Consider the following 19379-nt stretch of genomic DNA (forward strand, 5'->3'; position numbering starts at 1 on the left):
TCCTTTCGTGTGACAAGACTTCTCATATCTCCTAAGCACTTCAGCCCTCATCCTCAGCTTCAGGACTCTTGGGAAGAGATATTATCACAAGGGTTTTTTTGTGATGTGAACTGAAGTCAAAGAAATAAATCAGTTTCAGTGCACCGTGGCCTAAAGCTTTGGGAAAGCCCAATGACCTACCATTTTCCCACTATTCTGTAGTATCTGGATCTATTTACCCACTCGTCTGTAGTGTCTGGATCCTGAAGATTTTATAGTGTCTCTTCTCTGAATCAAATTTGCTTTGTATATGTATTTCTTGTTTAAATTGCTTTTTCATATTGAACTTTCTTCAATAAACGTATAGTTATTATTAGAACAATCAATGCACAGTGGTCAATTCCTTATTTTGATCACACACTTACAAGTGATATATTTTGTCTCTTTTTGGGTGTTATTTTCCCTAAATGAGCTCCTAGATTTCTTGGCGTGTTCTATAGTTTTGGTCTACGTGGTGCTATTAATATCTTCTACCATGTTTGTTCATATAAATTTTCACATCTTAGCAATATGTTCCACATACCCTGTTAACACATTACACCTCCTATGAGAGACATAGGGTTGTATTTCACTTACACTTATACTCCTCTGTTCCAAAAACTATGATGAATTTTGTGATATTTTTATCACTAAAATCACCTATTCTATATATTTATCCAATGTCTGAGATTTTACTCATTCTAAAATGGAAGAAGTGCACCTATTGCTTTCAATGGAAATCTCTATATTTGTGCTCTGGAACCCAATCCTGCTCACCTTCTCATGAATTTTAACTTTTTGGATATTCCCTTCTTTCAAAATAATCATTCCTTTCACTGAAGACACTGCTTAATATCTTCCATATCAGAACATTTGATTTATCCATCCCACTTCTCTGATGACGTGAGGCACCATTTTCTGATCTCTTTCTCAGGGAATGGTATCTAATAAAATGTCAGGACTCATAGCCCTCATATACTCACATTCAATATACTCTTGAATCCACTGTAATAAAACTCCCATCCTCTCGTATTTTATTAAAACTACTCTTTTCAAGTTAACCAATGATCTCCATCTTGCCAAATCCAATTAACTGTTTCTAATCTCACTCAACTTCTTAACAGAATTCACTATAGTTGTCCATTTAAAATATTCTTCTTTCTTGGCTTCTATGACACATCACTCTCCCAGTTTCACTTCATTCCTGGGCTGTTCCTTTCTTTTTGCTAGTACTTTCTTTCATATATAAGCTGGGCTGCTTTACACTCAAAAGGTTAGGTGTTGTAGCGCTTAATCTTTCACTTCCTTTTCTCTTACAATTCTCTTTTAGATGAGATTATACTGTTCTCATTACTTTAAATTTAGACTGATGTATCTCAAATTTATATTTCCTGTTCAGAAAGCACATTTGAATTCTACACCCATATTTAATTCTCTGCTTTTTATTCTATATGTTTATCTAATTGACATCTAAAGCACAAAACATCAAAATCATTGATATCTCCCAAATTCTTTTTCTCCCAAAAGGAGTTTTTCCCCTACCTCTTTATCCAGCTCAGTATTGGGCTTATCAATTACAGAATTTGTGTAGATCAAACACACACAACACACAAAAATCGAGTCAATTGTAATTTCTCCCTTTTACTAATGTCACTCCAACAAAAAGTTCTAGAGGTTCTATCTAATATATAGCACTATTTTATACACTTCTTTCCATTTCCTTCTTTTTTTCCACCTTTGTCCAAGATGTCATAATTTTTTTCCCAAAATTGTTTTTAACTTTCTACAATTCAAGATTCAAAGTAGCTACTGTGATTTTTCCAGATCATAGATAGATCTGTTATTTCCTTTGCTTGCTATTTCCCCATTGCTTTCTTAAAACAGTAGAAACTCTTCACCATGTGCTACACGTCTTGCTTGCCCCACTCCCTTGCCATCCATCTCATTCAGTCTGCCTGGACACACTGAAACCTACATTTGTTTTTATTTTTTTATTTTTTAAAATTTTTTATTGAGTTAATGATAGGTTGCAATCTTGTGAAATTTCAGTTGTATATTATTGTCTGTCAGTCGTGTTGTAGGTGCACCATTTCATCCTTTGTGCCTACCCCCACCCCCCCTTTCCCCTGGTAGCCACTAATCTGTTCTCTTTGTCCACAGGTTTAAAGTCCTCATATGAGTGGAGTCATACAGAGATTGCCCTTTTCTATCTGGCTTATTTCACTTAACATAATTCTCTCAAGGTCCATCCATGTTGTTGCAAATGGGATGATTTTGTTCTTTTTTACAGCTGAGTAGTATTCCATTGTATATATATACCACATCTTCTTTATCCAATCATCTGTTGATGGGCACTTAGGTTGCTTCCACATCTTGGTGATTGTAAATGATGCTGCAATAAACATCGGGGTGCATAGGACTTTTGGAATTGCTGACTTCAAGCTCTCTGGATAGATATCCACCTTACACTCATTAGAATGACAAAAATGACTAAAATAAATAGTAACAAATGTTGGAGAGGTTGTGGAGAAAAAGGAACCCTCATACACTGCTGGTGGGAATGCAAACTGGTGCAGCCACTATGGAAAACAGTATGGAAATTCCTCAAAAAATTAAAAATAGAACTACCATATGATCCAGCTATTCCGCTATTGGGTATCTATCCAGAGAGCTTGAAGTCAGCAATACATTTGTTTTTAAACCAAGTCAAGCCTTTTCTTTAATTTGGATCTTTGCACTTAGGTTCCATATATTTCAAATATTCTTCCACTAGAACTTTTTGCATGATCAATTAATTTTTATTCTTCAGATCTAGAGGAAATTTTACTTGAGATGAGATTAAGGAAGAGGGGAGAAGTATTAAAGTTTTGAGGAAAGAAGAAAACACTCATCTCTTTAAGTAGTTTTATAAATAGATTGGAACATTTCTAGAACATCTGATGATTGTTTACTATATTATTTATTCATATTTACGTTAAGTAACTACTCCTGAATAATGTAAAATCCCAAAAGTCATAAGTATATTTAAAAAGTAATTTATAACCATAGTGTATGTGTCTGTGAGTTAGCTGAGCATCAGCTAAAGTAGGTTGGCTTTTGTTTGCCAGCCCTGCTTCTCTCCAGTGCATTCAATCATGCATCAGCTCATTTACTAGGTAGTTCTACTCTAGGATGGGGAACATGAACAGGGACAACTCTGCCCTTGTGTCTCTCATCTTCTTTCTGGGACCACTGGACTAGGCCTGGCATGTTCTTCTTATGGCAATGGGGGAGTATAGGAGGAAATGTGCAAAGTCTCATGGAACCCAGGCCCAAATATGGAACAGGACACCATCACTTTCAACTTATTCTATTGCCAAAAAAAGCTGGAAGTCAAACTTAACATGAGAGAATCAGGAAAAATTACATCAATGGGAGAGGGAAGAAGATTTGTGGCCAATAATGCAAGCTACCTCCCATTTATTTATTTTCTCATTCTTTCACTAAACACCAGGTGATGGAGATACAATAGCAATTGACTAAAATGTTTTGTTTTTCACTTTATATTTATCTTCAAATCTCAATTATAATGAAACTCCAAGATAAATCAATCTCTGACATCTCGTGTTATCCTAAAAATTTTGTACCTATAACAGAAATTTCATTAAAGACAATTTATTTTTTTCTTCCAATGTCCTATATTTTGTCTCCCCCTTATTAATCACTGTGTTTCTGCTAGATACAATCCACTGTTCTATTCATGGAATTTTAGTAAGTGGGCTTTTTAAAAAAAATTGTTTGAATTAGTAATTGAGCTAAGCATTAACTGACAGGTAAAAATAGTTGATGTCAGTTCTGTGCAAATATGAAGTTGCCAGGCAAATCTTAAGAGCCAAATATAAAAATTAAAAATATGCATTTAAATAGTTAAATATATTTGATTTAATACTGCTGTTTGTTCCATTTTATTTTCTTTATTACAACATCAAATAAAATGATTTGTCTGTTTTTTTTCTGTAGGTACTTCATTGAGTACAATGCTGAAGATGACCGATTTTTCAACATTGATGCCAACACTGGGATCATTAAGACTACAAAGGTTCTTGATAGAGAGGAAACTCCGTGGTACAACATCACAGTTGCTGCTTCAGAAAAAGGTAAACTCACTAACTTTAATGTATCATAGAAAAAGATGCCACTTGTACAGGAAAACTCATACTGAGATTTTCTCAAGAGTAACCCTCTCACCATTTTTATTTTTGATCCCAGGATCTGGCAGAATGCACAGAATGTATTAGATACAGTAACTCATTGCCAGATGCTGTGAATGCTTTTATACTTTTTTCTTTACTTTAATCCCACCATAGGGGTGGAAAATTGGCATCAAAGAACACTTCATCCTCATCTCTGAGTCAAAGTATTTGGTTGACCTCGTAATTGGGAGACTTCCTCTGTCATGTGCTTATATCTTACTTAAGCCAACAAGGACTTAGAAGGAGAAGATTTCACGTACAGTAGTTTAGAAGAAAAAGAAATGAAAATCTATCATTGTATGGAAATAATTTTGTCATTGTGATACTCCTTCTCAAGCCTCAATTAACACTTAGAAAGTTTACAATAAAAGAATAAATGTTGGAATTTCTGCAGGCAAGTCTAAGCTTTCTTCAAGAGTAGTATATAAGATATAGCTGAGCAAGACTCTTGTTCCATCCCCATCCAGAATATTGCATTGTGGTAAACACCTGAGTTCAGAAAAAACAAGCATAAATATCAGTAATTATCTCTGAATTCAAGAGGATATACATGACTGTGTTCAAATGAAACTAAGATAGAACTCTAAGAAAATAGATCTATTGTCATGACAATGAAGTCTTTCTTTACATATTGGGAATAAACCTAAGGGACCAGTTATCCCAAGTTTAGAATCATGTGCAAAAATTATGCATACATTTGGGAAAGGTTTCAATGTATTCATGAGAGAAACATAAATATATTATTAATTAGAAATATTTCACATTAGAAAATAGTGTTATGTAAAACGAAATTTTGCTCTCTCTCTCTTTTGCCCTTAGGGATAAAACATTAAAGTTTTTTTAAGTTTCATCTAGATATAATTCAAATACCATAAAATTCACCTTTTTAGAGTATACAATTCAGTGGCTTTTAGTGTAATCAGAGTTATGCATCCATCACCACAAACAATTTTAGAACATTTACATTACTCCAAAAAGAAATTCTACATCCTTTAGTCATCATCTTTTGGTCCCCAGCCCCCCATCCCTTGTACCCTAAACCCAGGAAGCCACTAATCTAGTTTTTGTTTCTATAGATATCTTAGTTTGTTCAAGCTACTATAACAAAGTACCATAAACTAGGTGTTTCAAAAACATTTATTTCTCACAGTTCTAGAGACTAGGAAGTCCAAGATCAAGGACAGGCAGATTTGGTGTTGCTGAGGACCTGCTTCCTGGTTCATGGGTGGCTGTCTTCTAGGGATGTCCTCACATGGTAGAAGGACAAGGGAGTTCTCTGGGATCCCTTTAATAAGGGCACTAATTTCATTCATGAGCGCTCTACTCTCATGAGCTAATAACCTCCCCAAGACCCTACCTCCTAATACCATCAACTGGTGGTTAAGTTTCAACATCAGAAATTTGGGGAAATATAAACATTCAGTCTCTAGCAATAAATTTTCCTATTATTGGCATTTCGTATTGCAGAATTATACAATATGTCGTCTCTTGTAACTGGCTTATTTCATTTAGCATAATGTCTTCAATGTTTAACCACATTGAAGCATGTATTAGTACTTCATTCCTTCTTATTGCTAAAAAGTATCCCATTGTATGGATATACCTTGTTTTATTTATCCATTCATCCCTTGATAGACGTTTGGGCTGTTTCCACTTTTCACCTACTATAAATAATACTGCTATGAGCATTAATACAGAAGTTTTTGTGTAGACATATTTTCATTTCTTGGGTATATAACTAGGAGTGAGATTGCTGGGTCATATGGAAACTCTATATTTAATCATTTGATGAACTGACAGACTGTTTTCCAAAGTGACTACACTTTACTTTCCCCAAAGCAGTGTGTGAGGGTTCTAATTTATTTATATTTAATTTATTATTATATATATTTTTTATTTTAATCATTCTAGTGGGTGTGGGGTGATAGCCCCTTGTGGCTTATGCACTTTTATAACATCCTTTGTTACAAATCAATAGACTACTCTAGTCTTTTCTGTTCTACCTGAATTTTTCAGGGTTTTGCATCTGCAAAATTAGCTCAAGTGACTTCCATTTAAACAATTTTTTCAACGTAATATTCTTTTTGAAAATAAGCATTCACTTATTACTTTTAAATGAGTGTTATAAAGAATACACGAGTGGGTTCATTCGTGATCCTTCTGGGTAATTTTCATTTTAAAAATAACTAGACTAAGTGTAGAATTGCATTCTTAGGCACTTAAGGACAATTAAATGCCTGTCAAATGGTAAGGGCTCATTGAAAATTAGTTGAAAAAACAAAAAAATGAATAGATTCATGTACCCAAGAAGTGATGACAACATTGAAAAGATTCAGAGAAGCTTGTGTAGCTCTTCTGGGCAACAGGCTCAGTGTATTGAAGATGGAAGAGAAGAACCCCTTGAGAGAATTTCATTTGTCAGAAAAGAACAGAAATTTATTTTAAAATGACTTCAGCTCAACTCTAGAGGTATTTCAATCGGAAACCATACTTTGCTCCCAAATCTCACCTCAGTCCAAATAATATTTGCATCAAGTAGAAACTAATTTATAAATACACGAGTCCATGTTTGCCATGAAAATTATATTATTTGCAATCATTACCAAAGGAAATGCCCGTTTTCACTAAAGTAACATCTTAAATATGTACTTCTTAAGTACTTTTTTTTTCTTTTACTATTTGCTAGTAGTTCATATGGCAAATGAGTTAATACATATCTACTAAGTAAAACAGTATAGTAAATTGTGTTACCTATATTTTATAGATGGTAATAAAAAAGCCTTAGAGACATCTCAATGAGGATTATTAAAATATAATTTAATCCTAATCATAAACAGGTATGTAGAAAGAATGAGCAACAGTTTTTATAGTCATACTGGGAGATATGTGTTTAGAAAAGTGCCCATTCATGCACTGATTGCTTGGCCTAAGTGCCTGTTAAATATTGTTGGGAGCTCTTCCATGTACAATTGTTTACAAGCATTCGATTGTTTGTAAACCTCAACACCAGCTAAGTTATCAAAGTGCTTTTTAGTATATTCTGTTTTGGAAATGTACTTGATGCTTTTTTTAAACCAGATTTTTTTTTAGAGGCCTAAATTTTTTAGAGCAGTTTTAGATTCACAGCAAAACTGAATGTAAGTAGAGATTTCCCAAATACCTCCTGCACCTAAACATGTATAGCATCTTCCACGATCAACATGCCTCCACCAGAGTGATGCTTTTGCTTCAGTTGATGAACCTACATTGACACATCATCATCACCTAAAGTCTGTAGTTTAACTTAGGGTTCACTCCTGGTGTTCTATGAGTTCGAACAAATGTATAATGACATGTTTTTATCATTATCATATCATATGGAGTATTTTCACTGTACTAAAAGTCTGTAAGCTCTGCTTACTTATCTCTTCCCACCCCAATCCATGGTAACCACTGATCTTTTTCTTGGCTCCACAGTTTGGCCTTTTCCAGAACGTGGTATAGTTGGAATCTTACAGTAGGAAGACTCTTCAGACTGGCTTCTTCACTTAGTAATAAGCATTTAAGGATTCTCCAGTCTTTCCATGGCTTGATAGCTCATTTCCTTTTAGCACTCAGTTATATTTTGTTGTTTGGCTGGACCACATGTGTAGATTTTTGTATGGACAGAAGTTTTCAATTTCTTTAGGTTAATACCAAGAGGTGCAGTTAATGAATCATGTGGTAAGAGTATATTTAGTTATGTAAGAAACTGGCAAAGCATCTTCCAAAGTGGCTGTGCCGTTCTGCATTCCCACCAGCAAGGAATGAGAGTTCCCATTGCTGCACATCCTCATCAGCATTTGGCCTTTGCAGTGTCCCCAGATTTGGGCCACTCTAATAGGTATATAGTAACATTTTATTTGCATTTCCCAGATGACATATATTTGGAGCATCTTTTCACATGTTTATTTGCCATCTGTATGTCTTCTTTGGTGAGGTATCTGTTAAGGTCCTTGGCCCATTATTTTAATCAGGTTGTTTTCTTAAAGATGCATTTTAAGAGTTCTTTGTATGCTTTCGGAAACAGCCCTTTATCAGATATGTATTTTGCAAATATTTTCTCACACTGTGTCTTGATATTCTTTTGACAGTGTCTTTTGCAGAGTTGAAATCAGATTTTTACAATCTTCTTTATGTAAGTTTGAGGAGGCTGTTCTGTGGAATTACATGTGGAAGTTAATGTTTAAAGTACTTTTCTAGCCTTATGAGGGTATTGTTCAAGTAAGAGAAAGGTGCCCCTCTTAGCAGATGAAGCAATGCACCATGATTTAACAGTGAATAAGAGCAAAGCACCTCTGTGCACAAAAAAACAAAAACAAAAAAATCACAATGTCCCTTCTTCCAGGTGAACAGACTTCATGCTTCAGGACCACTGTGAGAGTATAGAGTGTCATATAAATAGTGGGGAGACCTCTGAGCAGGCAGGTAGGACCCAAATGCAATGTAGCTCTTAAGGACATGGTGTTTGGCTCTGCCTTCTTTTGTCCTACAGTTCTAGGTCAAAGCGACTATTTAGCTGCCCAGTAATCTGGTGAAGGCAGAAAACAGGTCTGGTCCATGATGCCTTTTACTGCTGCTGCTAAACATAACTAGTAGCTGTCTTGCACTTGAATGCTGTACTTTTACAGACATGGCATCCAAACAAAAATTCCTGTGAAATAGAGAGAACAGATGTATTATTCTCATTTTATAGATAAGGAAACTAAGACTCATACAAAATATCAATCTAAATATTTTGGTTCCTAGATCTATGCTCATTCTATTATGGCCTCCCAGGGAAGCTGATATTCATTGAACCTAAATATTAGTCAGGTGTTTTAACTGATTAAGGTTTATTTTTTAAATTTATTCTGGGATATTAGACTATTTTCATGATTCTAAAGAATACATGAAGAATTAGATAAATTCAATAAATATCTACAATCAAGGAAACAGAAAGTGTTGTACTCTCATCACATATCATAGTTCTAGGGGAAGCATACTTTCTAAATAAATACCTGTGGAATATTTCTGTTACAGGTAACAATACCTTGTCTCTACATAATCCCTAATTTAGCTATTTGGTAATTTCCGTCATTGTTCCATTGTTGTATAAGAAATAACCACACGATTTCTGTAGGTCAAAAGTCCAAGTGGGTTCAGCTGGGTTCCCTGGTTAAGGTTTGACAAGACTGAAGTCATAGGTCAGCTGGGCTAGGGTCCTGTCTGGAGAGTCTCAGGAAGAATCTGATTCAGCGTTCATTCTTCTCTTCAGCAGTCCACTTCCTTGAGGATGCAGATGCAAAGTCTCCATTTTCCCCACATTGTTAGCTGGGACACTTCTCTCCTAGGGGCTGCCTGTATCCCTTCTCACGTGGCACTCACCTTCTTTAGAAAGGCGACGGGGTATTATATCCTTCTCATGCTTTGAATACTTCTTCTTCTGCCACCAGCTGGAGAAAGTCTGTGCTTTCAGTGGTGTCTACCTGATTGGGTCAGGCCCATCCAGATAAACACTGTATTTGAAGATCAACTGACTTGAGACTTTAATTACATCTGCAAAATCCTTTAACGATAGTTCCTATGTTAGTGTTTGGTTGAATAACTAATGCATGGGAATCGTGTGCTGCCATCTTTAGAATTCTGCTTACCATGACCCTAAAATACCTGTAAAAATTTGAGGGGGTTATTCTTTTTACTGGATAATAAATATTCTTCCAAACTTGTATGATACGGCTTACTTTTCCTTGTATATGACTCCCTAGTAAAATAGTGCCACTAGTAGGCACTCAATAAATAGATCTTAATATATTTTTCTCCGGTAAATAGCACCCATCTCCTTCCATTTCCTTATTAATGATTCAGCTCAAGATAAGGTAACTTTTTAGTCCCCCTGCTTTTCAGAAACTGACATTATGGTCATCACCTCCTAATAGCTAAATCTGATGAGTACCTTTCATTTCTTATCCCTGTCTGAGTTTTTTTGGTGATATTTGACTATATTAATCATTCTCTTTCCTCTAAGAATTTTCTACTTTCTTAGCTACCATTCGACTTCTTTGATAGGATGTACTTTATCATTTCCATCCTAAAGTATACATTAATTAACTCACTCAGGATGTATTAATAAACAATATGTTCTAAGCAATGTCGTATTTTAGGTACTAAGGATATTGAGGACATTATTTTGCCTTTGAGGAATTTTAGTCTAAAGCAGAAAACAAGGTAAGCAGATGATTGAATTATGGATAATTAAGGTGACAATAAGGATTTTAGGGGCTAGAAAAACATGAAACCATGGTAGTTTAATCTCTCTAAGAGGATCAATGAAGGTTTCATAGAGAGGATAATGCATGGGTTCAGTCTTGAGGTGATAGATGAGTGAAGGTTAGCATGCATTGTTTCCAACTATATCTGTTTTAATCAGGGTTCTGCAGAGGAACTGTAGGACTCAGAAACAATAGGCTTCAGAACCAAAAAAGAGATTTATTATAAGGAATTGGTTCAGGCAACTATGGAGGCTGGGAAGTTCAAAATCCTCAGAGCCAATGCCCCAGGTCAAGTCTAAAGGTCAGAATCAGGGAGAGCCTGTATCCCAGATTAAAGGCCATCAGGCAAGAGAATTCTCCCTCATTTGAGGGAGGATCAGGCTTTTGTTCTATTCAGTCTTCACATGATTGGATGAGGCCCCTCACAAGATAGAGAACAATCTGCTTTACTCAGTCCACCAACTTAAATGTTAATCTTATCGAAAAACACCCTCAGGGAAACACACAGAATAATGTTTGACTAAATATCTGGGTACACCATGAATTAGAAACTGGTTGTGGCCAGTATCCTGGGTATCAGGCCCTCTGGGTGATTTTCATGCATGCTCAAATTTGAGAACCTCTGACCTATGCAATGCTAATGTAAATTAAGTTTAAGAAATATTATTTTCAATCGCAATTTGATGTATGCCATAGCTCTATTTAATATTAATCCCATGGGCATGCACACACGCACAGACACACACACGTCCTGAATGCCTAAGAAATAAACTCCACATCAGACAGTATGTGGTTTTCCTTTATAAGACTTGACTCTCTCTGTTCTCAGCTTAATCCTCTGAAAAGTGATTATCAAGCTTTTAGTTACAAATATTCAAACATGCTGTGTTCTTTCAAAAATTTTGTAATCCTTTCATCTCTCAATGCCCTCTTCTCATTTTGTTCTACTTTATAAACACCTATTTGCTTTCAAGAACTATTTCAAATGTCACAACATCTGTGAAATCTTCCTCAGCTTCTCAGGCAAATTTTATATCTCCTTCCCTTCTGTGCTTTACCTGTATGCATGTCTCAAATCTAGCAATATCACTTACTAGCCTTAAATAGAGCACATATCACATTTTATTGTAATATTTTTTAGCTCTACTCGATTATGAATACTCAAGTCTAGGAATCAGGTTTATTTTAAATTTGTTTATCATAGTATTCCATAATACTTAGTAAATTTCCTGACACATAGAACTTATTTAATGAAATTTTGTTAAACACATGAATATTCTTTGCCCCTCATTTCTCTACCTACCTTAACTGCCCAACAAATTTATTACTATACAGTTCAATGATTGCTAAACTCTGTATTTCCCATTTTACCTAAAGTATCCTATTTCTCCTTGTTCTGTGTACTAAATGTGAGAACTTATTCCACCTGATTAAAACACCAAAATGGGACTCTATCATTCATTCATTGCTTGCATAACAGTTGAATTTCCAAGGGAGTCAAAATTGAGGAGAAGCTACTTTCTTCTGTTGATGAAAATAATCCATAACCAATCTATAAATGAAAATTTGGGTGAGTTTATTCTGAGCTGAAATCTGAGGACCATGGCCCGAGGCCTTTCTTCCCAAAGGAAGAAAGTGCACTGAAGAAGTGGGGTGCACAGAGTGGTTATATACCCCCAAACAGGGTGTTTCACATATGATTGAAATGTCCCTCCCACAGTAGTCACAAGATTGCCCTGTTGGCACAGCACTTGATGGACACAGCAGGTAGTGGGTCTGCGATCTTGGTGGGTGTAGCAGGAGGCAAGTCTATTGTCTGGAGCTGGGTGGTCACAGGTGAGCACAGCAATCAGTTTCTAGCCTAAGGAAAGATGCTTAATCCTTAAGGAGACAACAACGTTGGGAGGGGGAGGGAGGTTGCACTTTTATCTCAAGGGCATTTGTTCTTGCCATAGGGAATATCTAAAGCAGATATACAATTCATGCTCAACAGCCTGGGTCAGGCCCTTTTGGAAAGACAAGGTCAGGCCGAATTAGGTTTATACCAAATGGCTTCCTCATATTCTCCAATATATCCTATTGCTTGCCGTTTTTATTTGTCACTTCAAACTTTTGATGAGTCCAAAAGGTTCTGCTGTCACCAGAGTTCATAAATTAAACAACACTGCTGTGAGCATTGATATCGTATTTGCTTCAGATCTGTTTCACTGTTTCTCTAAACGGATTATATACATAACTCAGTTCAGAAACCAATGTTGACATGTTCTTTATTCATTGAATCTTTCTTGTTTTTTTCCTCAATTCTCATGCAAACATACTCAAAGATTAGGCTTCATAAATTTCTAATTTAACCCAATTGTTAACTTCAGGTGATGGAAATTAAATTTAGATTTTATGAACTCATTCCTTGTTGCCTTTTAGTGTGAAGTTAATTTTTGTTAGCAGCTGCACCTAACAGTGCAAAATTCCATTACTGAAGAGTAATGGAAGCTTTAGCTTCTACGCATTATTTTGCTATTGTCAGTGTGCTTATTTTGATAGATGAAATTTGCCTTTCAAGAATGTGTTCATATTAGCAATTTCCCTTGGCACACAAAAGGATCCTAATTGGCACTTTTTTCTTAGCACACAAAGGGAATAGCACACAAAGAAATTGGTGTTGCTTTAACCAATGTTCAAAAGTAATAAATAAAATGCTTTTATGAAGTATTTGTTTATACATTTGTATATCAGTGTGTTAGTTACCTGTTGCCGTGTAACAGATTGCTACAAAATATCCAAAAATAATTCAGTCTCCTCTAAGATTTAAAATAAATTTATTGGCCCATGTACGTATAAAGTTCAGATAATTAGGCTTCAGGCTTACTCTGATCAGATCTCTGTCTCCATTTCTCTGTGATTTTTCCTTGTCTGCATTCCTTTTTATCTCTTCTTTTGCTTTAGTATTGCTATATTACAGTAACAAGCAAAAAGTACTATAATAACTTGTAGTATATTAACAGGATGAATGCCACCATAAATTGAGGGTACTTTCATCCTCTTTTATAGCCAGGGTAAGATAAATTGTCACTTTGGATAACCATTCAAAATGTTGCTCCAATTAGGTCTTTTTGAACTAATCTCCATTCACTGTCTTTAAAAATTGTATTTAATACATGAAATGTGCCCTTGATTGCACTAATTACTATGGCAAAAGGTATGGGGTTATCCACATTGGCTCAAGACCATCAAGGCCCTTATTTTCATTTTCACTTGCAGTCAATTCCAATCTCTTGGGTTCTACACATGGTGAGGAGTTTGGTGAGGCGCTTACAATATTTACTACATTCTAACTTTTGTCATCATTTACATGATATGTCAATGCACTTAAGAGTTTACTAATGGCACTATCATAATCTCAGTATCAAATTCTAGAAGAATTAGAACAAATTTGTTTATTCCAAAGGAACTCGAATAACTGAAATAATTAATATACACTGCTGTTAGGTATTTATTTTATAATTTTCCTCTCTCCTCAAATTTCAATGCCTCTTCCAATTTCCTTGCATGCATCGCATAGTCTTGCTTTTCTGATGTTACAACATAAGAACAATCAGTAAAAGATTTCCACAGATTCTTGCCTTCATATCTACCAACCTAACTAGTACTAAGAGTGTTATTCCCACATAAATCTGGCTTCCTTCAGGTTACTGTGAATGAACTCCCCATGCCATATTTATGGCCACCCCTCTAAGTCACCCTAAATCCTGTCCTTTCTGATTCACTTTGAGACACTGCCTGCCAATTAGTTTTGCTCTTTCCTGCATTTTCATTTTTCCCTCTCTGATATATAATTTTCCTATCTTCAAAAATAGGCTTTATTTATTATCTGGAAATAAAATTAACTCAAGAAAACAAAAACTGAAAACCTACCTCAATCTAGTGGTTCCCTTCAGATACAACTCTATTATTCCATTCCTTTTACTGAAAAACTTGAAAAAGTCATCTATATTCACAGTCTGTGCTATTTTCGTGTTTTTTAAAATCCGCTCTAAAAAGACTCTTGTCCTTACAACTTCACCAAAATTACTCTTGTCCTACATATCGCAAAGTCTAAAGTATAATTCTCATTCCTCCATTTACTCAACAAAGCAGCAGCATTTGGCAGAATTGACAACTCCTTCAAGAAGCAGATTGTTTCTTTGGCTTAAGGATACAGCATTCTCTTAACTCTCTTCATCCTTCACTGGTTCTTCTATCTCTGTGTGCCGTTTAGTTCCTCCCTATCTCTCCATTCATTCAATTGTGGGGCATCCTGATTTTCAGACCTTGCACCTATCTGGAGTTATTGCTCACGTACTCTCATTCAGTCTAATGGATTTCTATAACATCTACATTAATGATAACTCTCAAATTTAAATCTGCAACAGCTTGGGTACTTTCTCCCTGAATTCCATATTAGCCACCCTAGTATCTCCTCTCAGAGGTCTCAAACTCAACAAGATCCAAGTAAATCTTTTCCTCAAAATCCAATTTCTCTGTAAATCTGCTCCTCCAAAGGTCTTATCCATCTCAATAATGATGGGATAGTCTTCAGATTGCTTATGTAAATCACACAGAGTCGTATCTGGCTGCTCTTTTTCTCTCACGCTCCACTTTCAATTCATCAGAAACTTCTGTCAGCTGTACTTTAAAAAATACCTATAAGTCAACGAGTTTGTACCATTTTCATCACTCCCACCCTGTTCAAACAACCATCACCCCCACCTAGAGTATTGAAATAGCTTCCTAAATTGTCTTTTGGACTTAACCCCAGCCTCCTTTAATCTATTATCCAGAAATCTGCAAGATTGTTCCTTTTAAATCATAAATAATGCCATGTAGCTGTCTTTTAAGTAAGATAAAACACTCCCAAATAAATTAAGGTTCCAAAGCATGACATTCATAATAGGTGAACCAAGATACACACACATACACACACATGCATGCACACACACACACCCATTCTGCCAAAAAACAGTAAAGATAAAGCATAGCTTCTGTTTTCATTTCAGTTCTGGGTTGAGGGATGAAGATGTGAAATTGTGTACACTGCGCTTACATATCATTTCAGATCACCTTAATAACTTAATAACTCTTAATAACTCTGTCACAAATGTAAAAAAGAAGTATTTTCAAACAACCAAAATTGAGAAAGTTTACATTGTTATTAAAAAATTCATTAGAAAGAAAGAAAATTATCTCAAAAAGAAAGTCTAAGATTCACTAAGAAATGATGACAAAGAAAATGGTACACATGAGGAAACCTTTCTCTGTAATGACATAACAAAATGTCAAATTTGACAGATTAACAAAACACAAGCATCACTATCATCATCATCATCATTATCATCACCATAACTTAGAGACATAAAGTTGTGAAAGACTTGATTGGAATTAAAGTATTTAAAAGTTAGTATAGGGGCAGGACCAGTGGCACAGCGGTTAAGTTCACACATTCTGCTTCAGTGGCCCAGGGTTTGCCAGTCCAGATCCCTACTGAGGACCTACGCACAACTTGTTGAGCCATGCTGTGGCAGGCATCCCACATAAAACAGAGGAAAATGGGCATGAATGTTAGCTCAGGGCCAGTCATGTTCAGCAAAAAGAGGAGGATTGGTGGCAGATGTTATCTCAGGGTTAATCTTCCTCAAAAAACATAAATTATAAAAAAAAATTTTTAAACATTATTATAATGCTCAGGAAGAGAGTAAAAATGTTGATTGTTCTCAGATTTTCCAGAGGTATTACAAGCATGTTAAGATTTCTGGGTTAAAAAAATAAAGGAAATTTAATATGCAGATTTAAAATTAGAGGAAAAATGTAATAAGAATGAAACCTTAAACAATATACTGGAAAGTAATATTAGAAAGGATAAAAACAGAAAAATTAGGACAAATTTGAAGTACAAAGTAAAGTGGTAAAAGTATATATTAATAACCAAAGTGAAGTAAATAGAATAAACTCTCCTGTTAAGACAACAGTACCATAGCGAAGTGAAATAAGAAAGAAAAAAAAGATCTTTGTGTTGCTTGTAATAGGCACATATGAGATATAAAGATATAGAAAGTTTTAAAATAAAAGAATACAATAAAAATATATAATATTAACCAAAAGAAATCTGGCAGATCTGTTAGTATTAGACAAAATATGTTTTAAAACAAAAAGCTATCATGATGATAAGAGGGTCACTCCATATTGACATGCATATATGTCACCAGAGTGATGTGGCCATTAAAAACTTATATACACCTAATAAAATGTCTTCAAAATAAACACAAACATAATCCTGGAGGAAACCGTTAACAAACTTCTCTCAGAAATATTTTATTAAGCAGACAAAAGAGTTAGTAATGATAAAGTGTTTCAAAGAATAAAATAAAAGCATTTGATACTTGCTATATATATATATATTGCAATAAATTTAAAGAATATATATCATTTTCAAGCATACGAAGAAAAATATGTTAACATTGATGACATAGTAAACCGCATAGCAATTTTGAAAAGAAAAATTATGTTGTTGCAAGCTACATTCTTTGAGAACCATATAACCAAATTACTACAGGGCGGAGTTGTTTGCAGGTTAAAGGGGAGAATGGATGAACATTTCAACAAACAGGTGAAGACGGAGTGATGCCATCTGGCCATCCAAATGGAAGCAAATTTATTTATTTACCTCACAACCATACAAAATAAGTAATCCCAGTATATAAAAAATAAACATTGAACTTTAAATAAAATGTAGGATAACATCACTATGACTTTGGCTTAGAGAAAGTTTTATAAAAATACAAATTATACAACCATAAAGAAAGACATTGTTAAGTAAAACTATGAAAATTATGCTTAGTTGGTAATCAGAATATAATTTGAAGTTATGAATGAAGATGTATATACACATATGGTGTAGCTGTGTATGTACATATGTACACACATTGATCCTCATTAATATATGATAAATTTAAATAATTGGACCAAATATATTTCAATTGACATTACAATATATATTAAATGTATTGATATCTTAAGTATATGGTCAGTTTAAATTACAAATGAAGGCCAATTTAAGAGCCACCCACTTCCAAGAATAAGCTTTACACATGCCTCGCTGTCCCAGAGCTCAGCAATACTGAATTTTGTATTATTTGTTCCATTCTTTTCTTTATAGTTTTATCAAATACAGTTAGGCCATTTATATATCAATATTTATATATGTAATTACATCTTTATATTTATTGGCTCATGGGCATTATATATATAAATAGGTTAATATAATATGCACTTTTTGTGAATTTTTTTCTCATTGCTGTGTTTTTAAGATTCATCCACCTGGAGAACTACAGCTGAAGTTTATTCGTTTTCACTATGATGAGAAAATAAATCTATTTTAACTCATGCATACAACTTCCAATAGCTTTGGGTTGTTTTCAGTTTTTAGTAGCTTCATGTATGATTAATATTGCTGATATGACATGATTTGTTCGTACTTCCTATTGCAAATGAGAAAAACTTCTCTACATATATACCTGGGTGCACATACCAAGAGCATTTGATATATTCTTAGAAGTGTTCTCAAATGTTTTTCAAAGAGAGAAGGTTTAACATGTGTTTTTAATAAATATATAACTGCAATCAATTATTGACCCAGAAATTAGTATGTACGCTAAATATTTGAGTTACAGCTCTCTTAACCAATACATTTCATTTTATGCAGAAAAATTCCACTTTAAAACATGTTTGTATTCAGTTCCAAGATTACATTAACTGTCCTAAAGCTTCAGCTCTTATGTTACTGCAAATTGTAAAAATTTAAAGAAAGTCTACAGAAAAGATGTTCTAATATTTTGCATATGAATATGGATGCATTTTGGAGATTTTTTATAAATGTAGACATCTAGAAAATGATTTTACTATTGAAGCACCATTAAAATACATTCAGTAAACTCACTCTCTTAACTGATTTATTTCATGTAAAACTTACTTAGGTGGTGCCCACAATCAACTGTATGCTAATAATTAGTGAGACTTTCTCTAGAAAGCATGAGCATTTGACTCTCCGTGACTATATTTATAGTTATCTAGATATTTTAAATTTCTCTTAGTAATATTTATAGGTTTCAGCAAATATTGAACATATTTTATTTGGCTACATGTTTTTCATGTTATATAAATTCAATATTTAAATATTTATTTTCTTGTTATAGAAAGAAATGCTAATATAAACTTGTATCCTGTGATATTGCTGACTCATTAGTTCTAACAGCTTTTTGTAGATTATTTGGTTTTTCTAAATGGATCATCACACGCTCTGTGAAGAAATATAGATTTGTTTCTTACTTTACAATCGATATGACTTTTATTTCTTCTTCTGTCTAATTACACTGACTATAACCTTCAGTACGATGATTAAGAGAAGTGCTAAGAGCATGCATCCCAGCCTTTTTTTTTGGTGCTTAGGTTAAGGCACTCAATCTTTCAATGATAAGAATGATGACACTTGTAGATTTTTGGTGCATGCATTTATCCAGGTTAGGGAAGTCCCTTGTACTCTTAGTTTGCTGAGTGTGTTTTTTCCTTTTTAAACAAAAAATATGTATTATGTTTTGTTGATTTTTTCTGTCTATTGAAATAATTATATGTGTGTGTAGTGAATTATGCTTATTGATTTTTAAATGTTAAACAACCAGCCTTTCTTTCCAGAGATATATCTCACTTGGTCGTGATGAATATGTTATCAAAGCAGGAGGCAATCCTAGGCTCAGCTTGTGTGTCTCTTTGCTCAGGGAGCATGGTTTTTCACTGTCTGCCTTTCAGGTCTGAGGACAGTAGCTTCATATAT

General features: G+C 34.4%; 1 protein-coding gene across 1 annotated transcript in view; it reads left to right on the plus strand.

Annotated features, from left to right (window-relative positions):
- The window catches only part of CDH18 (cadherin 18), a 304050-nt gene that overhangs the window by 229651 nt on the left and 55020 nt on the right, over positions 1 to 19379 (plus strand). Inside the window, exon 7 of the mRNA XM_046672142.1 lies at positions 4018 to 4154. Within this exon, the coding sequence (XP_046528098.1) occupies positions 4018 to 4154 (137 nt within the window). The remainder of the gene's footprint in view (positions 1 to 4017; positions 4155 to 19379) is intronic.

Source organism: Equus quagga, chromosome 9 (assembly GCF_021613505.1).
Source record: "Equus quagga isolate Etosha38 chromosome 9, UCLA_HA_Equagga_1.0, whole genome shotgun sequence".
Classification (NCBI taxonomy): Eukaryota; Metazoa; Chordata; class Mammalia; order Perissodactyla; family Equidae; genus Equus; species Equus quagga.